The sequence below is a fragment of the Poecilia mexicana genome, unplaced genomic scaffold (genome assembly GCF_051168715.1).
Source record: "Poecilia mexicana isolate PSO_F unplaced genomic scaffold, ASM5116871v1 scaffold_3, whole genome shotgun sequence".
NCBI classification, from domain to species: Eukaryota; Metazoa; Chordata; class Actinopteri; order Cyprinodontiformes; family Poeciliidae; genus Poecilia; species Poecilia mexicana.
This window is the reverse complement of record NW_028263372.1, coordinates 23652343-23673520: the sequence shown is the minus strand read 5'-3', so window position 1 is coordinate 23673520 and position 21178 is coordinate 23652343. Positions and strand designations below refer to the sequence as shown.

General features: G+C 39.4%; 1 protein-coding gene across 4 annotated transcripts; it reads right to left on the bottom strand.

The window, feature by feature from the left end:
• Positions 1–1074: 1074 nt before the first annotated feature.
• On the bottom strand, positions 1075–9590 carry wt1b (WT1 transcription factor b). Of its 4 annotated transcripts, none has more exons than XM_014997858.2 (9): positions 8808–9590; positions 7136–7258; positions 5389–5488; positions 4154–4234; positions 3492–3597; positions 3247–3394; positions 3057–3146; positions 1954–2037; positions 1075–1798 (listed from the first exon to the last, which is right to left on the bottom strand). In XM_014997858.2, the coding sequence occupies exons 1-9, from the start codon at positions 9214–9216 to the stop codon at positions 1677–1679; spliced, it is 1263 nt and encodes a 420-aa protein (XP_014853344.1). In that variant the 5' UTR covers positions 9217–9590; the 3' UTR covers positions 1075–1676. The 4 variants fall into 4 exon arrangements, with proteins under 4 accessions (XP_014853344.1, XP_014853345.1, XP_014853342.1 ...); XM_014997859.2 differs by having other exon boundaries at positions 3492–3594; XM_014997856.2 differs by having other exon boundaries at positions 1945–2037; positions 8808–9589.
• Between the last annotated feature and the right edge of the window lie 11588 nt (positions 9591–21178).

The window sequence follows — 21178 nt, the reverse complement described above, 5'->3', positions numbered from 1 at the left end:
TGGTAGAAATCAAATCGTGGACAGGTCAGCTTGAAGGACAAGCTTATTTGTTCTTCAGATGAGCTTGACAAAATACAGTTTTGACAAATTTATTTTGTCAGAAAGTTTATTGACTTTGTACAAACGTCGTGATATATTTCAAGTATTTATTCCTGGTAAGTTTGATCATTATAGCCTGCAGCTGATGAAACCCCAAAATCAGAAAATTATATTTAAAAAGACCAGTTACAAGCTTCTTATAATAGAAACGTCAGCAGTGTACCAACAAGTGAATCTATGTACTCTATAGTGCATGGAAGGCAATTGTTCTGTGCCAAAGTAACTTGAGTTTAGAAGAGGTTCAGCACAAGGAACGTGTCTGTTGTGGCCCGTGTCCTTACCTTAAACTGCTGTCCACATCTTCTGAATTTTCCCCATAGCCAGCCCTTCCATGGACTTTGATTTACTCTCAATTCAATGTTGCTGTTTTCTGGGGCACCTTTTCCTTCCACTTAACTTTCCATTGATATACTTGGATAGGGGACTCTCTGAACAGCTACTTTCTATAACAACAATCTCTCATTCTGTTTTATGTATGTGTTTTATTTGGTTTCATGTAATATTGAAATGTTGCTATAACAAAGTGTTTCAATAGCTGGAAGCCAAAGTCTTAATAATGAAAGAAATAAGCACCTAACATTATTAATATGTATGAGTTTTTGATTTTGAATTGAATTCCTGAAATAAATTGACTGTTCAATGATATAATTTACTGGGATGTACCTGTCCTGATTATGATGTTTATCCTGTGTAGATGGGGCTTAGGGGGTGTAGCTTCAGTCTAGTGGACCTGAACCATACCTCCATGTTCTCTAATGAGATTTAATGGGCCACAGATGTTACTGGTTATGAAGATGTGTGTCAGAGATTTAAGAGGGTCAGACCTGCATCTTGTCAGAGTCACAGAGGGGCACCGTTTTACTGTCTTTCAACGCCGGCACACACCAACACTGCTCATAGGTGGCCTCTCTTATTCTGACAACACCCAATACTCTGTGTCTTTCACACACACACACAGTCATTCACACTGAACACTGATGTCAAATCAGTTTTATGAAACAGCACAGATAGTGCCTATGGAATGTCTGGAGTGTTACAAAAAGGCACCACGTACGATATATACAAAGCACTTTGGTGAGTAATACCAACTTTAAGGCATATAAAAATGTAGACAAAAAAAGTGGGAATAAGAGTCCGCTTTCGTGATCTTAATGCAAAATCCGTAACATTTTCAAAGTCAGACAAAAATCAAACAAAAAACAAAACAGTGCAAGTACATGACAATAGAATAGTGTATTAATGTTTTCCTCATCATCACCCATAAACAGCAAAAAAAAAAAAATATGTATATATCCTTGGCTCAGAATTTGTGTGGCACTCTCTCCTCTCAAGGTCTGAGATTTGATGCGATGTAACCTTAACGAGCGGCGGTTGAGGAGTATCCTGATGATTTTAGCCAGTCTGTTCTTCTGGCATCAGATGTCTGACTGATGCCGCCGTCAGCTGCACTCACCGCTTCACCACGTCTGGCAGGCCACCTTAAACTGCTGACCAGGCTCCGGGCATGTTTCTCCGCGAGCTGGCACAACATATTGTCACCTTCTTCTTCTTCATGTTACTCCCCAGCCTCTCGCTGCTCAGATGGCAGGCTGCAGCTTGGTCAGGTTCCTCTGGTGCATGCTGTTGTGGCGCACCAGCTCGTCAGAGCGAGCAAACTTCTTCTGACAGTTGGGCCAGCGGCAAGTAAAGGGCTTCTCACCTGACAAAAAGTGGACAAACGAAGAAAAACAAAACAAAACAAAACAAAACCGAAGAAGACAGTGCTTTAGAATAACAGGCGGTGCAGTAAAGTGCATGAGTTGAATTCAGAACAATTGAGAGGAAGAAAATAAAAGGTATACGCACTTGTTTTACCTGTATGAGTCCGAGTGTGTGTCTTAAGGTGATCTGACCGTGAGAACTTTCTCTGACAGGTCTCACACTCAAAGGGCTTCACTCCTGCAGACGTGACGGTCACAGTCACAGTGGAAAAATGTCAAGAGGAAGGGTGGGGAGTCAGAGTGTGAATGCACAATTAGATGGAGCAATCACTGTCGAACACTGGCTGCGGTGCAAACAGCATGGTTACGATTTCAAAGCAAAACAATGTCCTTGTATTTTATTACTTGAAGGGATTTCTGTTGTTTACATATAGGGTCCGTTCACACTGCAGCCTGAAGTGGCCCAATTCCGATTTTTTTGCAGGGGCCGTTCACACTGCCAGTAAATGTGATCTGCATGTGAACGGGCAAGCAACCTGAAAGTGTCCTGCATGCGCACTAGAGGGCGCAATAGCGCCAGCGTTCTCAGTGTTCTGGCAACCGCCATAAAAAGAAGAAGTGCTCAGTGTTTGCGGTGGAGCTTAGCTTACATATTTGAAGTTGTTGTCCGGCCGGAGCAGCATATTAACAACTTAATCCTCATATAGTCCGTCATGGTTGTTGTTTTTATTCCCACTTGCACGTATCAGGACGCAGAATAGTGAGATTTGTTGAGAATCAGTGAAGTTCAGTTCAGATGAAGGCGGCCTGAACGTTATGGTCGCATTTGAATCGGATACGTGTCGGATATGGGTCACATTCGAAAAAGAATCCGACCTGTGCTGTTCACACTGCCATGAAAAGATCAGATACAGGTTGCATTACATCGAAAAAAATCGGAATTGGGTCACTTCAGGCTGCAGTGTGAACGCACCCATATATAAGTCAGAAAGAAACAAAAATATATTTATATTTATTTCTTGTGTATTGTTCATATTTAATGATATAATGCTCAAACTTATACAATACATTACTATTATAATATTAGTAGCAGTAATTCATGATAGAAATCTCACAGTAATTAGCAACAGTAGGGTTTTATTTACCACAAAGTGCCACAAAGTGTGTGTACGTAGAAACGTCTTATTTTAACAGGTTTCTGCCTCCAGTCATGATACAGATTGGAGGCAATATGAAAAACAGGTTAAGTGAACGTACCTGTGTGTCTGCGTTGGTGTCTCTTCAGCTGATCTGAGCGAGAGAACCTGCGGCCACAATCCGTGAAATCACACCGGTAAGGCCTTTCTCCTGTAAAACAACCCCCAATGCCACTGACATTAACATTTCTTTATCCCTTTTGGTGGCCCAGATGTGCAAGAATCAACTTATATATTTTTGTAGCTCTCACCTGAATGTTTTCGGCCATGCATCTGCAGATGCGACTGCTTGAAGTATCTCTTGTTGCAGCCGGGATGAGTGCACACAAAAGGGCGCTTCTCGTTGGCCTCTGCAGACTTTGCCGCTGCAGGAGCAATGCCGGGTACCCGTCTGACATCCTTGGAATGACAGAAAAACACAGCAGAGATACTTGTTAAGCAATTTGCTTATTTAGTACAAGTGTATATGCGTATGCGTTTCGGTTATCTGTCTGACCTGGAGTCCCTTGAAAACGCCGTGTGTGTGAATGTGGTACTGGGCGCTGACGAGCATGGGCGGGGCCGGAGCTGGAGGGTCACTGTCATAACTGATCGCATGACTGCTGGCAAGTGCAGATTAATAAAATGCAAGCAAGTGAGGTGGATGTGAGGTTTCAGAACAAACTAAAACGAAGCAAAAAAAAAAAAAACTAAACTAAACAAAACAAAAAAAGCTTCTTAACTGTAACATAAACTGCAACAAACTTATCTGGCAGCTTTTAAATAGATTTCTGTTACGTGAAACAGAAACGTGTTATGTCACGTCATGTGAGCTGCGCTTGACTAAACCACATCTGAGTCAGAAAATGATTGTGTTTGATCGTCATATAGCCATTTGTTCATAAAGATACATTTGACTAAAAAGACAAATGTATCCTTTAGTCTTCATAATACATGAAACATTCAAAGGTGAAACTCATCAAATACAAAATATACAGATAAAGACACTAAGTATATATATGTAAACTCTTCTCTGTGCCCTGTTTGTACTACTGGCAACAGCCGCGCAGCTAAAATCCTCTTCCTCCTCCTTTGTAGAGCTCCACCGAACCCGGCCCAAGGACTAATGAAGATGCCATTTTAAAAAATATACAGTTAAAAAACAAAAAGCGGTCTCACCTCTTCATTGTTGATGTCAGGGTGTTCATTTGGTTCCATGTGACGCATTCCAGCTGAGATGCCATTTGGTACAGATTATCACTGACATCAAAAGAAAATAGTATCATGAGACGACATGAAGGTGATTAGATGAAGACCTTGTGTTTTTAAAGGAACCCCTGATAGTTTGCTCATTAACTCTTTCCACCCACCCACCAAACTATAGTGCTCTCATTATAAAACACATTGAGGCTGTTTTTACCTCGGCAGAACCCACTGCCAACACAGACACACACACACACACACACACACACACACACACACACACACACGCACACACACACACACACAGGCATGCACACTTTTAAAGAAGCGATTGCACTCTCTGTGGGAGTGAACGCCTCCGTGCCTAGTACACCCTGGACCAGAGCATGACATCACTCTGTCCTCAGCATCATTAGTGGCGGGAAACGGTTTCGGGGGAATTCTGGACGGCATTCCTTGAGAAGTCCTTGAGGGAAGGATCGCGATGGCTCGCTAATCAGTCCTGAGCTATGGTAAACTATGGGAAGACTCATTGACGTCTGACGTGTACTTGCCGTGTGTGTGAGCGTGTGCACGCACATGCGTGCCGGCGTGCTCGCTTGAGGGTTTCCAGTTCCTGCCATGAGCTCTAACAGCAGCACACTCTTCCTCCCGCTTATCTGCCGCTGTCCCAATATTTGGGTTGCACATGTTTCTTTTCTCCAACAACATCTCCAGTCGGCATCTAAAGAATGTCCTCCTAATTTACTGCTTGAGATGCTTTACATCAAAACGAACACAAGCTGAAGACACATTTAGTGTCTGAAACAACCAAGTCTCACACGTTCACTGAACTTGTCTGTTGTACTTTCTTCCTCGTTTTTTTTTTTTTTTCCCTCAGCGAGGACTCGGACGTATCAGCGGCAGGTCACTGTGTGTTTGTTTTGGCCTGCTGAGCACCAGTAGGCAGCACTTAACCTCAGAACAAACGAGGATTCATGATACAGACAACGCAGAAGCCAATGCAGAGCTCCTGCATGTGATCAGAGACGGTTCACACTTCCAAAAATTACCAAGAAATCGTCAAGCAAGTGGAAACAATCTGACGTTGACAGATGAGCGAGGAGTCCAAAAACGTTGGCATTAAGAGGGAAAATTTTGTTCAAGGGTGATTGAAGACAGACAGAGTGAAAAGCAGGAGCAATAAACGCGCGAAGAGGGGATAGTTGTACCTGTTGTAGTTTCTCAGCAGCAGAGCTTGATTGCTTGGGCAGGATTCTGGAGGACTGTGGCAGCCAAACATGGGATTTGGTGTGGAGTACTGCTGATCAACTGAAACAATGAGATGGAAAACGTTCATTTAAAATGGATCAGCATTGCGTGACCTTTAAATAAGACAGGAAGAAATCCCTGTCTGCCTTTCTTGGCCCTTCACCCTGCTTTTTCTATTGTGAATAAGGAAGAGGACTTCTTGCCCTTAAAATAAAAAAATAATAATAATAATTTTTAGGATAACTTGGAATCAGTAATATATTTGGTTCCAAATACACTCAAAAATATAAAGCTGCTGTCCGACTGTTAAATATTTTGCCATGTGTGTTGCAAATCCTTCCATGTCTTTGAAGTGTGTGTCTCGCTTTTGATGCACGCCTGGTTTGAATAGTGTGCATGCACTGAAAGCAAGTAATAAAAAATAAAAGTAAAATTATTTACTATTCACGTGAGGTAGGAAGTAGAAACATTATGCTGAGAGCAAACGTCTGCCCCTCCTATACCCAAACTAATCACTAATGGTGTGACGCAAGTTCAAATGTCAGTTCTCAGCTGAACTTTTACAATAGATTACATGTTTAGTAGTGATCTTTAAAAATTCTCCATCACAAAACAACATAAACAATTACAACCATTACAATGATGTTAATAACAGTGTTATTGTACTTTTCAGGTCTATTAAAAAGAGGAGGAAGTTAAACCCACACATTTTCCTGTTTAAGATATAGAAAAGAAAAGCAGGGGATCCTGGAAATGAGTTTGCTTTTTCATAAAAAAATAAAGTAAAGTAGTAACAATGTTGTGTACTTTTCGTAAGCATGTTGGCAATACAGTGATGAAAACCTAAATACAGTCTGAATACATTATATTAGATTAATACTTTGCTAATTTCTGGATAGTATTACCTTTTTGTTACTTATAATCAAGCATAAAAATAATAATAATAATAATGGCATCTGCTTACACGACAGCTGCAGACATGTTAGTTCACATGTTTATGCACAAGAAACCGTTGATAACTTATAATGTGTCCACTTCTCAATACAGCAAAGATGAGAACAAACAGACAACAGAACAAAAACTAACTTTTGTGCTACAAAAGTTAGTTTGGTAGCACAAAGCTAACCTTTGCTTTGTTGGCTTTGCACCACAGAAAACTAACTTTCGTGTCACAAAAGTTAGTTTATTGGGGTATTTCTGGTAGAAAAGGTCGAAGTTAAAGCTTGAGTATTGAGAACGTGCATTGTATAATTTGCGTATCATAAAACACTGTAAGATCCAACAAAAACCAGACGAACATCATTCTTCCTTGGAGAGCTCAGAAATATTATTGTATCTGCGTGCACTTTCATAATATATTTGTAAAACAAATAATAGTTAATTTAAATGGCTTGCACGTCTCCTCTTTTCAAGACGTTTGACGAGAAACTGTGGTAGTTTTCAGGTTCGTATAGTATACTGCTCCCCAGACAGTTTCTGACATTCCAACAGAGTCTCAGAAAACTATTCCCTTTAAGTTATGATTTCCAAAGTCATTAAGGGAAACTGTGTTTACGCGTGCCAGAAACGGAGACACTTGAATGAAAGTGGATATTAGCGGTGGTGTTTGTGATCTGAGAAATGATGGGTTGCTTCTTATATAACCTTGATGATGAGACGCGACAGTTTTCCAGTCTGGTGGAGACGCGTCCCGGCGCAGACATTTACCTATGCTGTTCGGCGGTGACAGCGTGTCCTCGTGTTTGAAGGACAGGCTGGAGAGCTGGGGAGTGTGATGGGAGGGTGTGTGACCGTAACTGGGGTTGCTGTCTAAACCGACTGCTCCATAACCTGAGAGGGGAAAAAAAAAAAAGAAAAAACAAATGAAGATGGTGATGGAAACAGAAAAAAAGAAAAAGATGTTATTTTTCCTGCTCGAGCCATTAAAGGTCACAATCTGACAAACGACTTGTGATGTCTTAAAGGTTGCAAAGTTGTTAGGTCGGTTATCTGTACTCTGCTGGTAGTAGCTCTTGGGCCCTGGCAGGGTTACCGCGGAGAGACATTCATCACACAACTAAATCCTCTTTCCTCAGAAACATATTCGTTTTCCCCTCATCTATCTCTGGCCTTGTGGTTGCAAAATTTATGGCAGGTGGAAAAAGAAATCTGGCAAAAACACAAGAGACAGTCTGAGAATGAGCTACTGTTGGATGTGCTTAGTAGAAGAAATGAACAACATCAATCCCAACTCATGTCTTCAACAACAGTAGCTTCACATTTAATGCAGAGCACTTTTAAAACATAATGTCAACTTTAAGTGGAGGCTTAATTTTGTTGTATAAATTCTTAAAATGTTTATTTCACACACACACACACACACACACACACACACACACACACACATGCAATCTCACACTGTTACACACACCAATGAGGGACATCCTGAGTTAGGTCCAAGCTGGAAGTTAAATACTTTCTTAGAAAAATGACTCATTAAGTCTCAAATCCTTTAAGCATCTTGAAAATTGTTTTCTGTTTTATTGCTGCATCAGAAACCACTTTCCACTGTAAACTGCATCGGCAGAAACAGCCTACCTTCATTTAAAGATGCGAATTCTGATAGCAAATTAAGAATATGAGATTTTAAGAGGTTTCCAAAACAAGCATATGAGTTGGAGTTTGTGAACTAGATATGTTTTTGTTTTGTTTTTTCCCCTCCAGATTTCATTTAATGATTAATGAAGTCTTGTTTGGACCATGCTTGTCAAAAGAAGTGATGGCACGTCTTTCCGTTTGACTTTTAAATTTTTGACCTAAGTAGATATCCTGTCGCTAAATGAGCCAGTACAAATCGAGAGTTATTTTTCTCACACGCAGTAAAATTTGACACCTAATTTAAAATGTTTCCACGCTGCTAAGCCGGTGTTTTTTTTTTTTGCTTGTTTTGCTTCAAAATAAATAGCCAGAGTGAAATATGTGCTGTAAGGCTTTGTATAGTTCAAGTTAAAGTTAAAGTATTTCAAAGCTTAGTTTGTGTGTTAGAATCCTGGACTTGGCAGAGATCGTCCTGTATTTTCAGCCATGCTTTCAACTGGTTACTTTTGGGTCACTTCACAAAAAAAGAACTCTGTCCTCAGCTGATACTTGAGTCATAATATCCTGTTTAAGACATTTTTCCCGCAAGTGTTGACTGAGTCCAGAACTGAGAAATCTACTACAGATCCGGTCACAGCTGTTACGGTTCGTATTGATCCTGTTGAGACGTTGCTCTAAAACATTTAAACATGAAGGTGAATGACAAATCTCTACGCTGCTTTAGTCAGTAATAAAAAAAAAACGACATGTTTGTCTTTAACTGATTCTGTTAAAGACAGATTTGTGACGGTGGGTTCCTCACCCTGATTCCTGGTTGGAGGTGGGCTGTCCACGCAGCCAGGCAGGTAGGCCCCAGTGGGAAACATCCTTTGACTCGCGGGCGTCTCCCCAAAGGTGCCGACCCGACAAGGGCCCGAGCCTGTGAACTGGCCGGAGAAGTGAACGGTAAAGGCCCCGTGCCCGCAGTGCGGGTCCTCGTTTAGGTCAGCAGCCCCCCAGTTAGGCTCCTGCTTTATCAGGGAGTGGTGGGAGTTCAGGGAGCTGTAGGGAGGGCCAGGGTGAAGGTCAAGCAGCTGGGTCCATTGGCCGCCTCCGACAGGTATCCCTCCAGCTCCTGGTAGGGATGGCACAGGGGGTGCTGGTGGCAAGAGGGTCAGATCGCAGACATCTGACCCCACAGACATGCCTCCGAAGTTCAGTTCAGTCAGCATCGCTGAATGCAGTTCAAAGCAGTCCAAATAGAAAATGGATGATACTCCAGGAAAAAGGAATAAATAAATAAAAAAAAGACTCAGGTGATCCTAAGAGGTTATCAGTAAGAGTAGGTGAAAAACCAAAACGTTTGGAGCCAAATCTTCTTCAGAAACAAACATAAGTTCTCACAGTGCGCTTCCAAAGTCATTTTTTCAGCCTGTTATGATGAAGGGAAAAAAAAAACACTTAATTGAAAATTAAAAACCTGGATGACAAACTTTGAAGCTTCTCAGGTGTAACCTGCAAAAGAATTAGGATTAAGCATTAAGACTCCTGAGTTAACGTGTCTGGATGCTGTGTCTCTACATTGTCTGGCTTTCCTTTTTCTCCTGAAGCCTGAAATACTGCATAACTCTGAACTGAGGGAGGAGCCAGATGACTCCTCTGCTCTGGCCCACCAGCTACAGGCTGCAACAAACTTAGTAGATTCTGACAAATGTCACCCTTGCTTTAGAGGGTGTTGCTCTCCTGCTCTTTGTCCAAGCTGAGGCGTTGAGGGTTTGAGTGAGTTAATTAGATGTTTAGTGTTTCTGTTTGTGATCGCGTGCAATCGGTTGTCTTTAGCTGTAAAACTTTAACATGAAATGAAAATGTTTGAATTCAAATTATGTCCCTGAAAAAAACTTACGAGTTGTTGTCTGGAAGTTTTTGAGTATATCATCAGACGTCATGTTCAAGTTCATGTTCATGTACAATAATTAAGCACCGTAGGAAAACAGCATGAAGAAAACTGGATAAAAATAAAACATATTAATCAGACAAAAGATACAGAAAAGATCTGTTTTGTCGAGGTGAGTTTTTGCTTGCTGAAGCAACAATGTGGAAAAAAAACAGTGTTTATTGTATCATCTAAAAGTGTAATATAAACTCTAAAAGTCAAAGTGGTTTTGTGTGAATTTTCCCCTTTTGGACTCCTTTGCTAAAAGCATTTCGCATAAAGTGCACGGCCTTGGAGCAAAGCCACATCACACAAAAGGATAATTATTTATTAGTGGAGGAGAGAGGGAGTTCAGTGTGGGTGTGTGTCAGACACAGAGGTTCCAGCTTCGACTCTAACTTTACTCAAAGTGGAGCTGTTCGCAGGAATGCAGGAGCTTCAATAGGCCTGCAAAAAGTAGCCAGCTGCTGCGGATCTTTTAACATTGTGATATTTTTCAAATCAACACACGGGCTCCTCCTTCCCCTCAAAGCCGAGAACAATCAAAAAGCGTTACAAATCAATGTTTTTGCTGTTTATTTATTTAATGAAAAGCAAGAACGTTTGCGACATTAATTGTAACAAAGTGGTTACCCTTTCTTATATTCCCACAATAACAATACTTTTAAAATTATTTTTGCAGGCACATTGAAACATGATTCAATGATTACTCTCTTTTTTTTGGTGCTGTTTAGAAACTTACTGGAATAGGATTTTCAACATCTATCCATTGCAAAGTTAGCAAAAAAAAAAACAAAAAACAACATATAGCGACATGTCCTGTGACCTAATGAAACAAAGAATATCAGTTCTGCCTGGAGAAAATGGGCCAAAATTCAGCAACCTTTGCAGATATTGCTTCTAAATGATAACGCTTACATGAATTTGATGTAAGAAAATCACCAAAAAACTGGCATTTCTAAAATAGAAACCTATCCGTCGTCGGGTACGTCCTGGACATCACAGGGCAAGGATAAGTGGCAATAGGAGACATTTCTTTTATAGTCACTGCTTTTAAAATGCTGGCAGTGACTCTGTCCACCCACTTTTTTAATGATTATAGAACCTCAATCAAACTGACACAGATAAAATGTAATTATTTTTACATTTTATCTGCGTTTGAATGCATCAGAACTGAGCTTGTGTTTTCTCAGACTCCTCTCTCTTGTCTTGGGCAACATTAGAGAATTTCAATTCCCGCGGGAAAAGTTGGCAAACGCAACAGCTGCACACACACCAAGGTAAACATTTGTAGTTATTCCCACAGAGCCTTGATTCAAAGCTAATTTATTAATTTCCATTGTTTGTGCCTCTGGAGGGAAACCGTTTTGCAACCTTTCTGAAAATAAATCAAGTTTTCGCCACTTTTGCATGGTTGCTTATAAATGCAAGATTAAGGCTGGTTCCAATCTCCTCTTTAGCATGTTATAAACTGACATATTGCATTTATTCTGAGTCAAATAACTTGTTGCTGAATATGTTCTACATTGTAAAAGTAGTTAAAGCAATCTATTAAATATTACATTGTTGCTTTAGTGCCACTTTTCCCTCACTGTTGAAGGTTGGGACCAATGTGACCATTTTAATCTATGTTATATTCTGAAGTTATGAAAGTTTCATAGGAAACTGTGGACATTAAACGTTAAAAACCTGAAAAGACGGACCTCCACATGAAATAGTAGTGCTTCATAAAACCTCTGTGGTTTAATTCAAAATGACCTTTATAAAGACAGAATGTTTTTTTAATATCTTAGTTCAAAACAGTATTAAGGCATTTTGAGAGTTAGGAAAGTTGTTTAAAAGTAGGAATGTACTGATCCACTTTTTCACTTCCAATACTGATTCACATATCTGACTTTTAATACCGGCCAATACTGATCCGATACAGGAAAACAGAATAAAAAAAAAAGTTAGTTAGTAGCACTGAACTGAGTAAGGGAAAAAAATCAAAAAGGGAAAAAAATAAATAAAAGTGGAGTTTTTCAGACATGCAATGATTTTTGTTTTTTTAAGTGACGATGATAAGACTATTCAGGTGTTTCATAAAATGTTTCCTCTTTCAGGCGTGTTCTTCATCACAATTTAAGGTATTTTGAGAAGCACTTATAAATTTACCCAAGACATTCTGAGCCTAAAGCGTAAAGCATGACATTTGTTCTAGCATCAGAAAGTCAATTTCATCCCATTTTAACACATCATACAATCTCAAATAAATAAAAGGTGTTAAGAACTTCATAAAAATGATGTGTTTTCGAAGTTCAGTGTTCAAGCTTTTTCTTCCAAGTCACACAAGATTTTGTTTAAACCTAATAAAAATGGACATTTAATTCATTTCATGCTCGACTGAGTTCAAACTACTAAAAAGCCCATCAGATTTGAGGCAGGAGACTCTAGAGTTTGGTGCTAAAGAGGTGAACAGTATTAACCAGTGTCTGTCATCACCATCTGGAACATGGCTTAGGGTTCCAGTGAACATCACTGACCCGGCATCAACTTTAAAACAACTGCTGTGTGAGGGAAGAGGGGAAAACAGAGGGGCTGGGAAGAGAAGTCACTTTTAAAGTGATGAAATCAGCAGACAAACTGCTGACTTGGCTTCACAGACAGTTTTTAGTCATGATTGCAAAATTTAAGCGTGAAACCTTCAATATTTTTTTGCGTATAGCCAATGCCAAATCTGCCATATTTGTAAATTTATTAAACTTTTTTTTTGTCTCACCATTTTAATGTTTTAGTATTTCTTATTTTTGTAAAACTGTATTAGTTTAGCTTGAGCTTAAAAATTCTCCTTCTGTGTGGTTTTGTGACCACATGGAAAAATAAGTGATCCATGACTTTTTTTTTGTTCTTCTTTCCAGAAATAAACAAGTGCAAAAGGCAAAACTGTCATCCCCAAGGAGAACGTTTTCACGTAGCGGGTTTGGAAATAGCTACAAAGAAAATGAATTTCTCCCAGAACAATTATAAAAAAGCCCTCTGTGGTCCACTCATCACAAACAAACACAAAGTAAAGTAATTTACTGTATGGACTAAAGGTTGTGGCACAGTTCAAAGTGTGTTGCCAAAACTCGGAGGGAGAGACAAAATGCGAGAGGCCTCAGCCAACGCAAATGCAGGCAGGCCGTGCCTTAAGCAGAGGAGTCTTTAGCGAGGATTCATCAAAGGTGACAGGGCCGGGGGAGAAAACGACCCTTTCAGGCCATATGACGAATGGCAGTCCCCAAATACATCCATTCTTCAGATCAATCTCTGGTTAACTCAGGGTTTAAAACAACAACTCAGTGGAGGAAAAAGGGAAACGGTCAACGCCGCCTCCGACCCTTAACAAGAAATAGACAAGCCTTTCAGCACAATGAGTAAGAAGAAATCTGAGAAGGTTATGGCTCCGCCAAGAAGAAGCATAATAAACTATATAGAAATGGGATCGGGAAGAGGCAAAAGAGGGGAATTACTTTTTTTTTTTCCATTTCAATAAACATCTGAATCCATGCTACTGCATTTGAAGAGAGGCTGTTTACTGCTTCTTTTCTTCTTTTTTTTTTTTTACTGTTTACTGAATAAAAAAAGCAGGATTAACTTACAATTTAAAAAAAACATAATACAACTAACAACTTGTAGTGCAGGAGAGTGCTACAATAGAGCAACAGGTGGTATTTGAATGTGCTGAGAGTAGCATAAATAAAAGCTCAGACCTTCACTTCTCTTTGTGGGCATGGAAACAAGTTGATAACAAACCCAAAAACATGGTGTTGAAATGTTTCATCATTTCCTTCTATCTGCCTTAATCTCTGTGAAATGGATAAGACTGAACAGACACGTTGGGAAGAACTTTTCTGTTTTCCTTCGGCTATAAGCGCATTTCATTTACTAACAAAATACTATCCACACTATACCCTAACCTCGTCTAAATAAATAAATAAATCCCCCTCTAATCATAATAACTGGCTTTTCCACTCCTGAGATGAAAGCTACCTTTAAGATTTTTGTTGACAGAGAGCAGAATTTGTGGTCCAATCAGTCCGGACCTATGGATGCCATATTTACTCAATGCTTTTCTTAACATTGGATCACGTACACAAACCTTAACAGAGATCATTGAGGTCTGCTATGCTTGAGATGTTGTTCTGGGTTCTTGTGTCAGTTCACTTTTGAAATAATTATGGTTGGTTGGCCAGTCCGGGGAAGATTCACCACTGCTCCATGTTTTCTCTTTTTGTTTACAGTTGCTGTCATTGCAGCTGTATCCCAAAGTCAAGCAGGGCATAAGGTGTTGCTTTTTGAGCTCGTTCAGTCCACTTCATGTTGTCAGATGTGCTCTATTTAAATAATCAATTTGTTTTACTGGTAAAAGTAATTGGGCCATAGTTGTGAAACTGTACAAGAAAAAGAGTAGTTAGTCATACATTTTTCATCATTTACCAAAGGGGGGATTTTCCACATTGAGCCAGGTTGACTGTAGTTTCTGTGGAGATCTATTTTATTTTATCTTTTGTTAACTGAAAACATCTGTGGGGGCAAACTCAAAAAAGTCTCAGGTGTTTGGGTTTTCCTTTGTGTCCTTGTATTTTGACTATATGCTCTTATGTGAGTGTTAGTTTTTCCCCTAATTTCATTTTGTTCTGTAGTTCCTCTCCATATGTGTCAATTTGTGTCCATCCCTGTTTGTTCTTTGCCTCAGCTGTTCCACATTTCCCTGAGTAGCTCACCTGAATCCAGAATCAATCTTCACTCTTATCTCTTTTTACTAGCTCACTGATTTTCATAGTTCTTTGTTGGTTTCTCATTGTTTTTGTTGTGCTCCTTGTCCTGCTCGTCTTGCAATTTCTCCATTAAGTTTCTGTGTTATTGTTTAAAAAAAAAAAGAAACTTTTCTTCCATAGTCAATTTCCTTATTTTACATGTCAGTAAATTTTCTTTACAGCTGTCACTGAATACACATCGTCAGCACCTTTAGTCTAAACACGAAAAGGAGCACTTGGAGACTATAACTTAAATGTATAATTAATCGTTCTAAAAAATCCCTTTTGACAAGCACCTTGCTGTGGAACCCATCACTCACAACACACCAGTGCAGTTGTTTACATCTCGTGTAAACTTCAATCGCAAAATCTACTGAAAACATGAAAACAATTATCAACGTGTCAAACTTTTTAACTCCTGCTCAAAGCAGAAATCCAAGTTTTATCTGTCAATTTGTGAATCTGTTTATTCATCAATAAACAAACTTTTTTTTCTTCTGCCAAGCAGTGCTACTGATTCAGACTAGAGTCTCAAAAATGACACGTTAAGTTCCTCTTTGTCTCATATTTTCTAATAGTTTTATTGCTTCATGTTGCAGCTCTTCTTATTTGGAGTGAATTTAAATGGAACATTTTCCAAAGCACTAAATAGGTACCTAAAGTAGCCAAACTTGTCACCATAAGACTCCTTCCAGTTCAGTTTAAGTTGTTAATTGCCTCACAGTCCTTCTTTCCTCAGCAGCAAATAACAACAAGTTGCTAGGACGATATGTGTGCAATAACTTACTGTAACAGTGACGGCTACGTTCGTTGCAACACCTCTTGTAGCTATTCCTAACTGGAACTGTCACAAACAGGATGTCCAACGAAAGGTTAAGGTCATCACCAAGAGGTCATCACCAAGTGTTTTGGACATTTAAAGACTAAACTTACCCTGACTGGTAAAAGACAGAAAATTATTTGGACAAAAATCTTTGGACAACATTTATGGCGTAAAACCGTGTGTTTTGTTTAAACATGGAAGACAGGTTCTTTGAAAGCCCTTTTGTTCGATATATAAATTGATTCATAAACAAGATGACCAGTTATTTGGTGATTACTTCACTAAATAGGTCGGTTAAGAATTAATACATGCGTATCGACTGCAAATTTTAAACAGGCCTAGAATGTGTGATTTTTAAGGACAAAGTCCTCTTCTCTTCCAGTGGATGTCCAAATTCAGATGCCGTGAGTCAGAGCTGTATTATTTCTGAGCAGTGATTACTAAATTGGAATGCTTAAGTAAAGACTTGTTTTCACTATTATCGGAGGTGCATGACACACTGTCATCATCAAATTTGCGTCGACCAAATACGTTGAAGACAAAAAACTGCATTCTTGGGAGTGGTTCGTTTACTATGCGTCACGTAACATATTTGGTTGTTGCTGAATAATCTTTTTCTCATCCCAGCAGGTGGCTTTATGTCAGGATCAAGGCCGGCCCTTATCAGTTCTTTACAGTAAACCACAGCCTCTTCCTCACCGTCACGCCCTGACAGCTGTGGCCGGGGCGTAAACAGTCATCAGAAAACATTTCAGATATCTCTAGTGGTTAATATCTGTTGTCATACCCTTGAGCCTCATTTTGAGGCTAGGCGAGCAAAAGTTACCGGTATGACTCTGAGGTACGTGCGCAGTGTTGGGAAAATATAAAAATCACCACAATCAGCACAGAATGTAACCATAACGTCTGACGCTACATTTAAGGCAGGGGTGCCCAAAGTCGGTCCTCGAGGGCCGGCATCCTGCATGTTTTAGTTTTCTCCCTGGTGGTAGTAACAACCTGTTCAGTATGTCAATGTTCTTCTTAGGCCTCTAATGAGCCATCATTTGAACCAGGTGTGTCAAACCAGGGAGAGAACCAAAACATGCAGGATGCCGGCCCTCAAGGACCGACTTTGTTCACCCCTGATTTAAAGGAAAGTGTTGCTTTACCAGCCGTCACTCTCAGGACTAATGCAGTGACACATTTCAGTCTTAAGTAAATTGTAAACATAGACGTTCTGGATTGCAAAATAGTTTTATGCAACAAGCCTGGTCTTATTGTTATGTACTGATTCCAGAATGTTTTGGGGATGTTTTCTTGAAATGAAGCTGTCTAAAAAAAATTGTTAAAGTTTAACAACCAAAGCTTTACATTCTCAAGCTCAGGATGAGCAAGTAAAAGCTATGCAGCTAACAGCTATTACTATCACATTTACTTTATAATATTATTTACAAACAAATCTGTTTTCAAACCACTGAATATTTCAATCCGGATTTAACCGATAAATATATTGGATTCTTTCTGGTGATCACAATCTAAGGTGCCTTAAACTTAGATAAGACACTGAGCAAGCTCTTTTGTGAGAGTATGTCATAATACAAAGAAGGTTTCAGAAATCTAAAACAGCATTTTAACGAATCTCTGCACAGTTTTAGATATTAAACTATAGATTTTTCTCATCTTGTCCCGGTTTGATGTTACATCTGAGCAGTGAACTATATCTTCCAGATTAATTTCTGCCCCAGAGATGGTGGATTGTTCAAAGAGCTCGATGCAATAAACTTGTCCTAATTTGATGATGAATAAAGCTAATTTGGGCGACCTTGCTTTGGAATTTTGATAATTGATTCAGATGTGCTGATAACAATCACCTAATCATTTAATCATTTAATAACTTCTCCAAGTCAGACATCTGACTTGAACTGCGCCGTATGATTGATCTCTTGGTGTGGAAGGTCACCGCAGGAACCAAAGAGCTGTTAGAATAGTCCATAGATGCGCAGTGGGATAAATGATGTGCTTAGACAAGCACAGTGCTGCCCCGTTGGACAGGGAACTTTAACTGATTGCATCTGGAATGAGTTTTTGAATTATTAAAATGGTATGAACAAATATCTTGCCAGTAGGGGGCAGAAAAACAGTGCTTACTAACAATAAATAATGATTTATGCACCTTTAAGTGGAATACCATAAATTATCACAAATCATCTCATGTTCCAAAGCTTAGATTTAGGCAACCAAACTTGGAAAACATATCTTTAGACAGCTTGGTTTTTCAACAATTTATCATTTTCTAATTGCTAAAAAAGCAAATGATAAGTTCAAAATGAATGTATTTCTTTGTAGATGTTGACCATGATAGTCCATTAGAAGTGTCTCCATGGGAAGTGGAAGGTTCTGGACACATCTCTGCTGGCTTTATTTGTTTATTTGTTAATTAGAGTACATGTTGGGGGATGGGGAGGGGGCTGAGGGGTGTTAAAGGGGGTTAGCTTATAAGTAATTAACAAGTAATTTGCTGCACCTAGAGAAATGGGGAAGTTACTCATGCATTGCACCCTGACAAGGTCACCGACTGATAGATGAGCTGGAGCGAGGGGATTTTTCAGAGATTGTGAAGGCAGCCAGAACTGTGGGAACCAGACAATTAGTCGGAGGAAGGGTAGGCAGCCACGCTGGATGACGACCGCGAGACTAGTTTACATGAGTACTCACCACTTGGCTCAGTGGCAGGGAGACAGCCCAACACCTGGGTTCAAGCAGCTCCTAACACACTGTCATTTATCTTTGAGGAGGCTGATCGGGCGGTTTGCCAGCATTTGAGGAAGAGCATGTGCTCATTCCCATCAAGCAGAGATGAGTCAATGAAGCCAAACTGACCAAAACATTGATATCTGGAATGTTCACACCAGAAAATATGTAAGGGAACGATAGCTGTTGGTTATTACAGTACATGTGTAAATATATATTGAGCATCTAATATGTTTTACTAGAGCCGTAGTTTTTACAATGAGAAGAAAATATAAAGTATTCTGGTTCTCAGAATGCTGAATCCCAGAGAAAAAAAGAGGTTAGATCATAAATTAGAAACATTAAATTCTTCTGCTTGGATGATATGAGTTATATCTAGAAAGATATGTCAATATTTTTGTTGTCTCAATGTAACCAGAACAGTGATGTGCCAAGATTTTATATATTAAAAAAAACCCACTTCACTAATTGCTAAATTTTCTAATTACCAACGTGTCATGTTTTTTAATGGTGCTACAGCTGGAGTTGGGCTATTTCTATTTTTTTTTCTTTTCCACTGAAACGTCCCTTTGCAAAGCAGTTTTAGCACATAAAATGCAGAGACATGCAGTGCTGTGAGAAAAAGGTTTTGCCCACATTTTAATTTCTTTGTTTTTTTGTTTTTTCTTTTTTACAGTTACATATGTCAGATCACCAAAAGACAAGCAGCAAATAAACTGAGTATATGTGAAATGTTGCTTTCAAATCATAAATGCAGTTACTAAGTGAGAAATAACAACTAGAAGTGGACTTGCTGGCCTTTTTTAGATTGTTGTCTTGCTGCACAATCCAAGAGCCTTTTTTGCTCTTGAAGGATTTCTGGTGGAGAGCAAAATTCATGATTCCTTCAATAGCAAATATTGTTGTTCAAATATTGACGTTGCTAACCAGCCACAGACGATCATACCACCACCATGTATGAAGTTATTTTTCTGAAATGGGGATGGAACAGAATGCTCATCTTTTAAACAGTTCCACTCAATTTCATCAGTCTGCAGTACATTTTTCTAAGAGTTGTTGTTGAGATCATCAAGACATTCTTTTGGAAAGTACAAATTGTTCTTTCTATTTTCATCGTTTTAATGAATGAAAGCAAGATTTGAAAAATGCATTTCACATTTTCTCGGGCTCTATTTGTCTAATATTAAATTTGTTTTAATGATCCAATAATTTAAGTGTGATGCTAACCAAACATTGAGGCAAATCTGAGGGAACACATGAGTTTTGGCATCACTCTAAATTACGGCTAGCTTGTCTTATTAATAGTAATTAACTGACAATAGCATTTGAGCTTAAAACCTGAAAAAGTTGGGGTTGATAATATTCCCAAATTCTAACCATAAGAAACTATCAGCACGTTCTAGTTCGCTGTCATTTTGCATCAGTTTCCACTGGAGGGGATCCTCAAAACATTTTCCAGTGCAGCTAACTGTTGACATATTAGCTTTTTCTGTTAGGTTGTATGTATTTTCAAGACACAGTTTATATTGTTAGAAATGAGTTGACATGCTTGAACTACCGTATTTTCCGCACTATAAGGCGCACCTAAAAACATTCAATTTCCTCAAAAGCCGACAGTGCCCCTTATAATCCGGTGCGCCTTATATATGGACCAATATTGAGCCACAACAGGTCTAGCAACTACAGTAAGCAGCAGCCGACTTCATTTTCTCCCTTAGAAGAAGAAGCGCGCGGTGCATAATGGGATAGTTGTCAGAACGCTGGTTTGTAATCTATTAATAAAGTTGGACTGACCTATCTACCTACCTACCGTCTATAATCAGGTCGTCTGCAGGTCATTTAGCACCACCTTCTCCATGAACATGCTGTGTGCGAACAGAGAAGGGTGACCATCGTCCGGCCACGCCCCGGCCCAGTCGCGGAAGGCTCTCCTCGCCGACCGGAGTCGTACTGTTTTGTTAACATTCCCGTTAGTGCAGCTCCATCTAGTGGATGCATAACGTAACTCCAGCTTCTATTCTATGCGCCTTATAATGCGGTGTGCCTTATATATGAAAAAAGTTTTAAAATAGGCCATTCATTGAAGGTGCGCCTTATAATCCGGTCCGCCTTATAGTGTGGAAAATATGATACTCTTTATGGGTGTTCGGGGCTTTTATGCTACCTTCTACAGCTAATTTGCTTTATTTTAACCTTGTAAACAGTTATCAGCTAAATTTTCTGTTGGTGTTACTGATGGCACTGCATGTAATCTCAGTATTTCTTGTACAGCAGTTTGAAAATCTTGAGCCTAGATAAAAAGGAAAATTCAAAAAGATATAATGTGCCTAATAAAACAGAATAAAAACAATCACATCCAACCCTATCATAAGTTTTTATCAGATAATTACATTTCTGTTTTTTTAAGCATACTTTGCACACTCAACACAAAGAGTTCAGTGTGCCGCAACGCTATGTGACTTTTTGAAGACTTATTTCAATAAACAACAAACAATGTTTCACAGGCACCTGGTGCTTCAAAGCCTGCGAAACTCTTATTCGGGACTTGAAAAACACCAGACACTTGACAACAGCTGTTAATCAGATAATAGAAGCCTTAGATTTACACAAGCACTCTTGTGGAGAAACACCCATAAATTCTTTGACATGACAGCGTACAAGGGCGGGGAGAGAGTGAAGGTAGGATTTGGTACCAGGCGCCTTCCTTCCCAACACAATGACGCATCAAATGAGCTCTGTGGTGAAACACTCAATCAGCCATTTCCCCTCAGCACACTATTTTCAGGCAGTGGATGATCTGATGAATGCTGCAGAGTTAAGTTCCCTTTCTGTAACTGCTAAAAGAAATATGTGACAAGAGGACTTTCAAGGAATTATGACGTGGCATGAGGTGTCTCCATAGCCCATGAATCCCCAAAATACATATA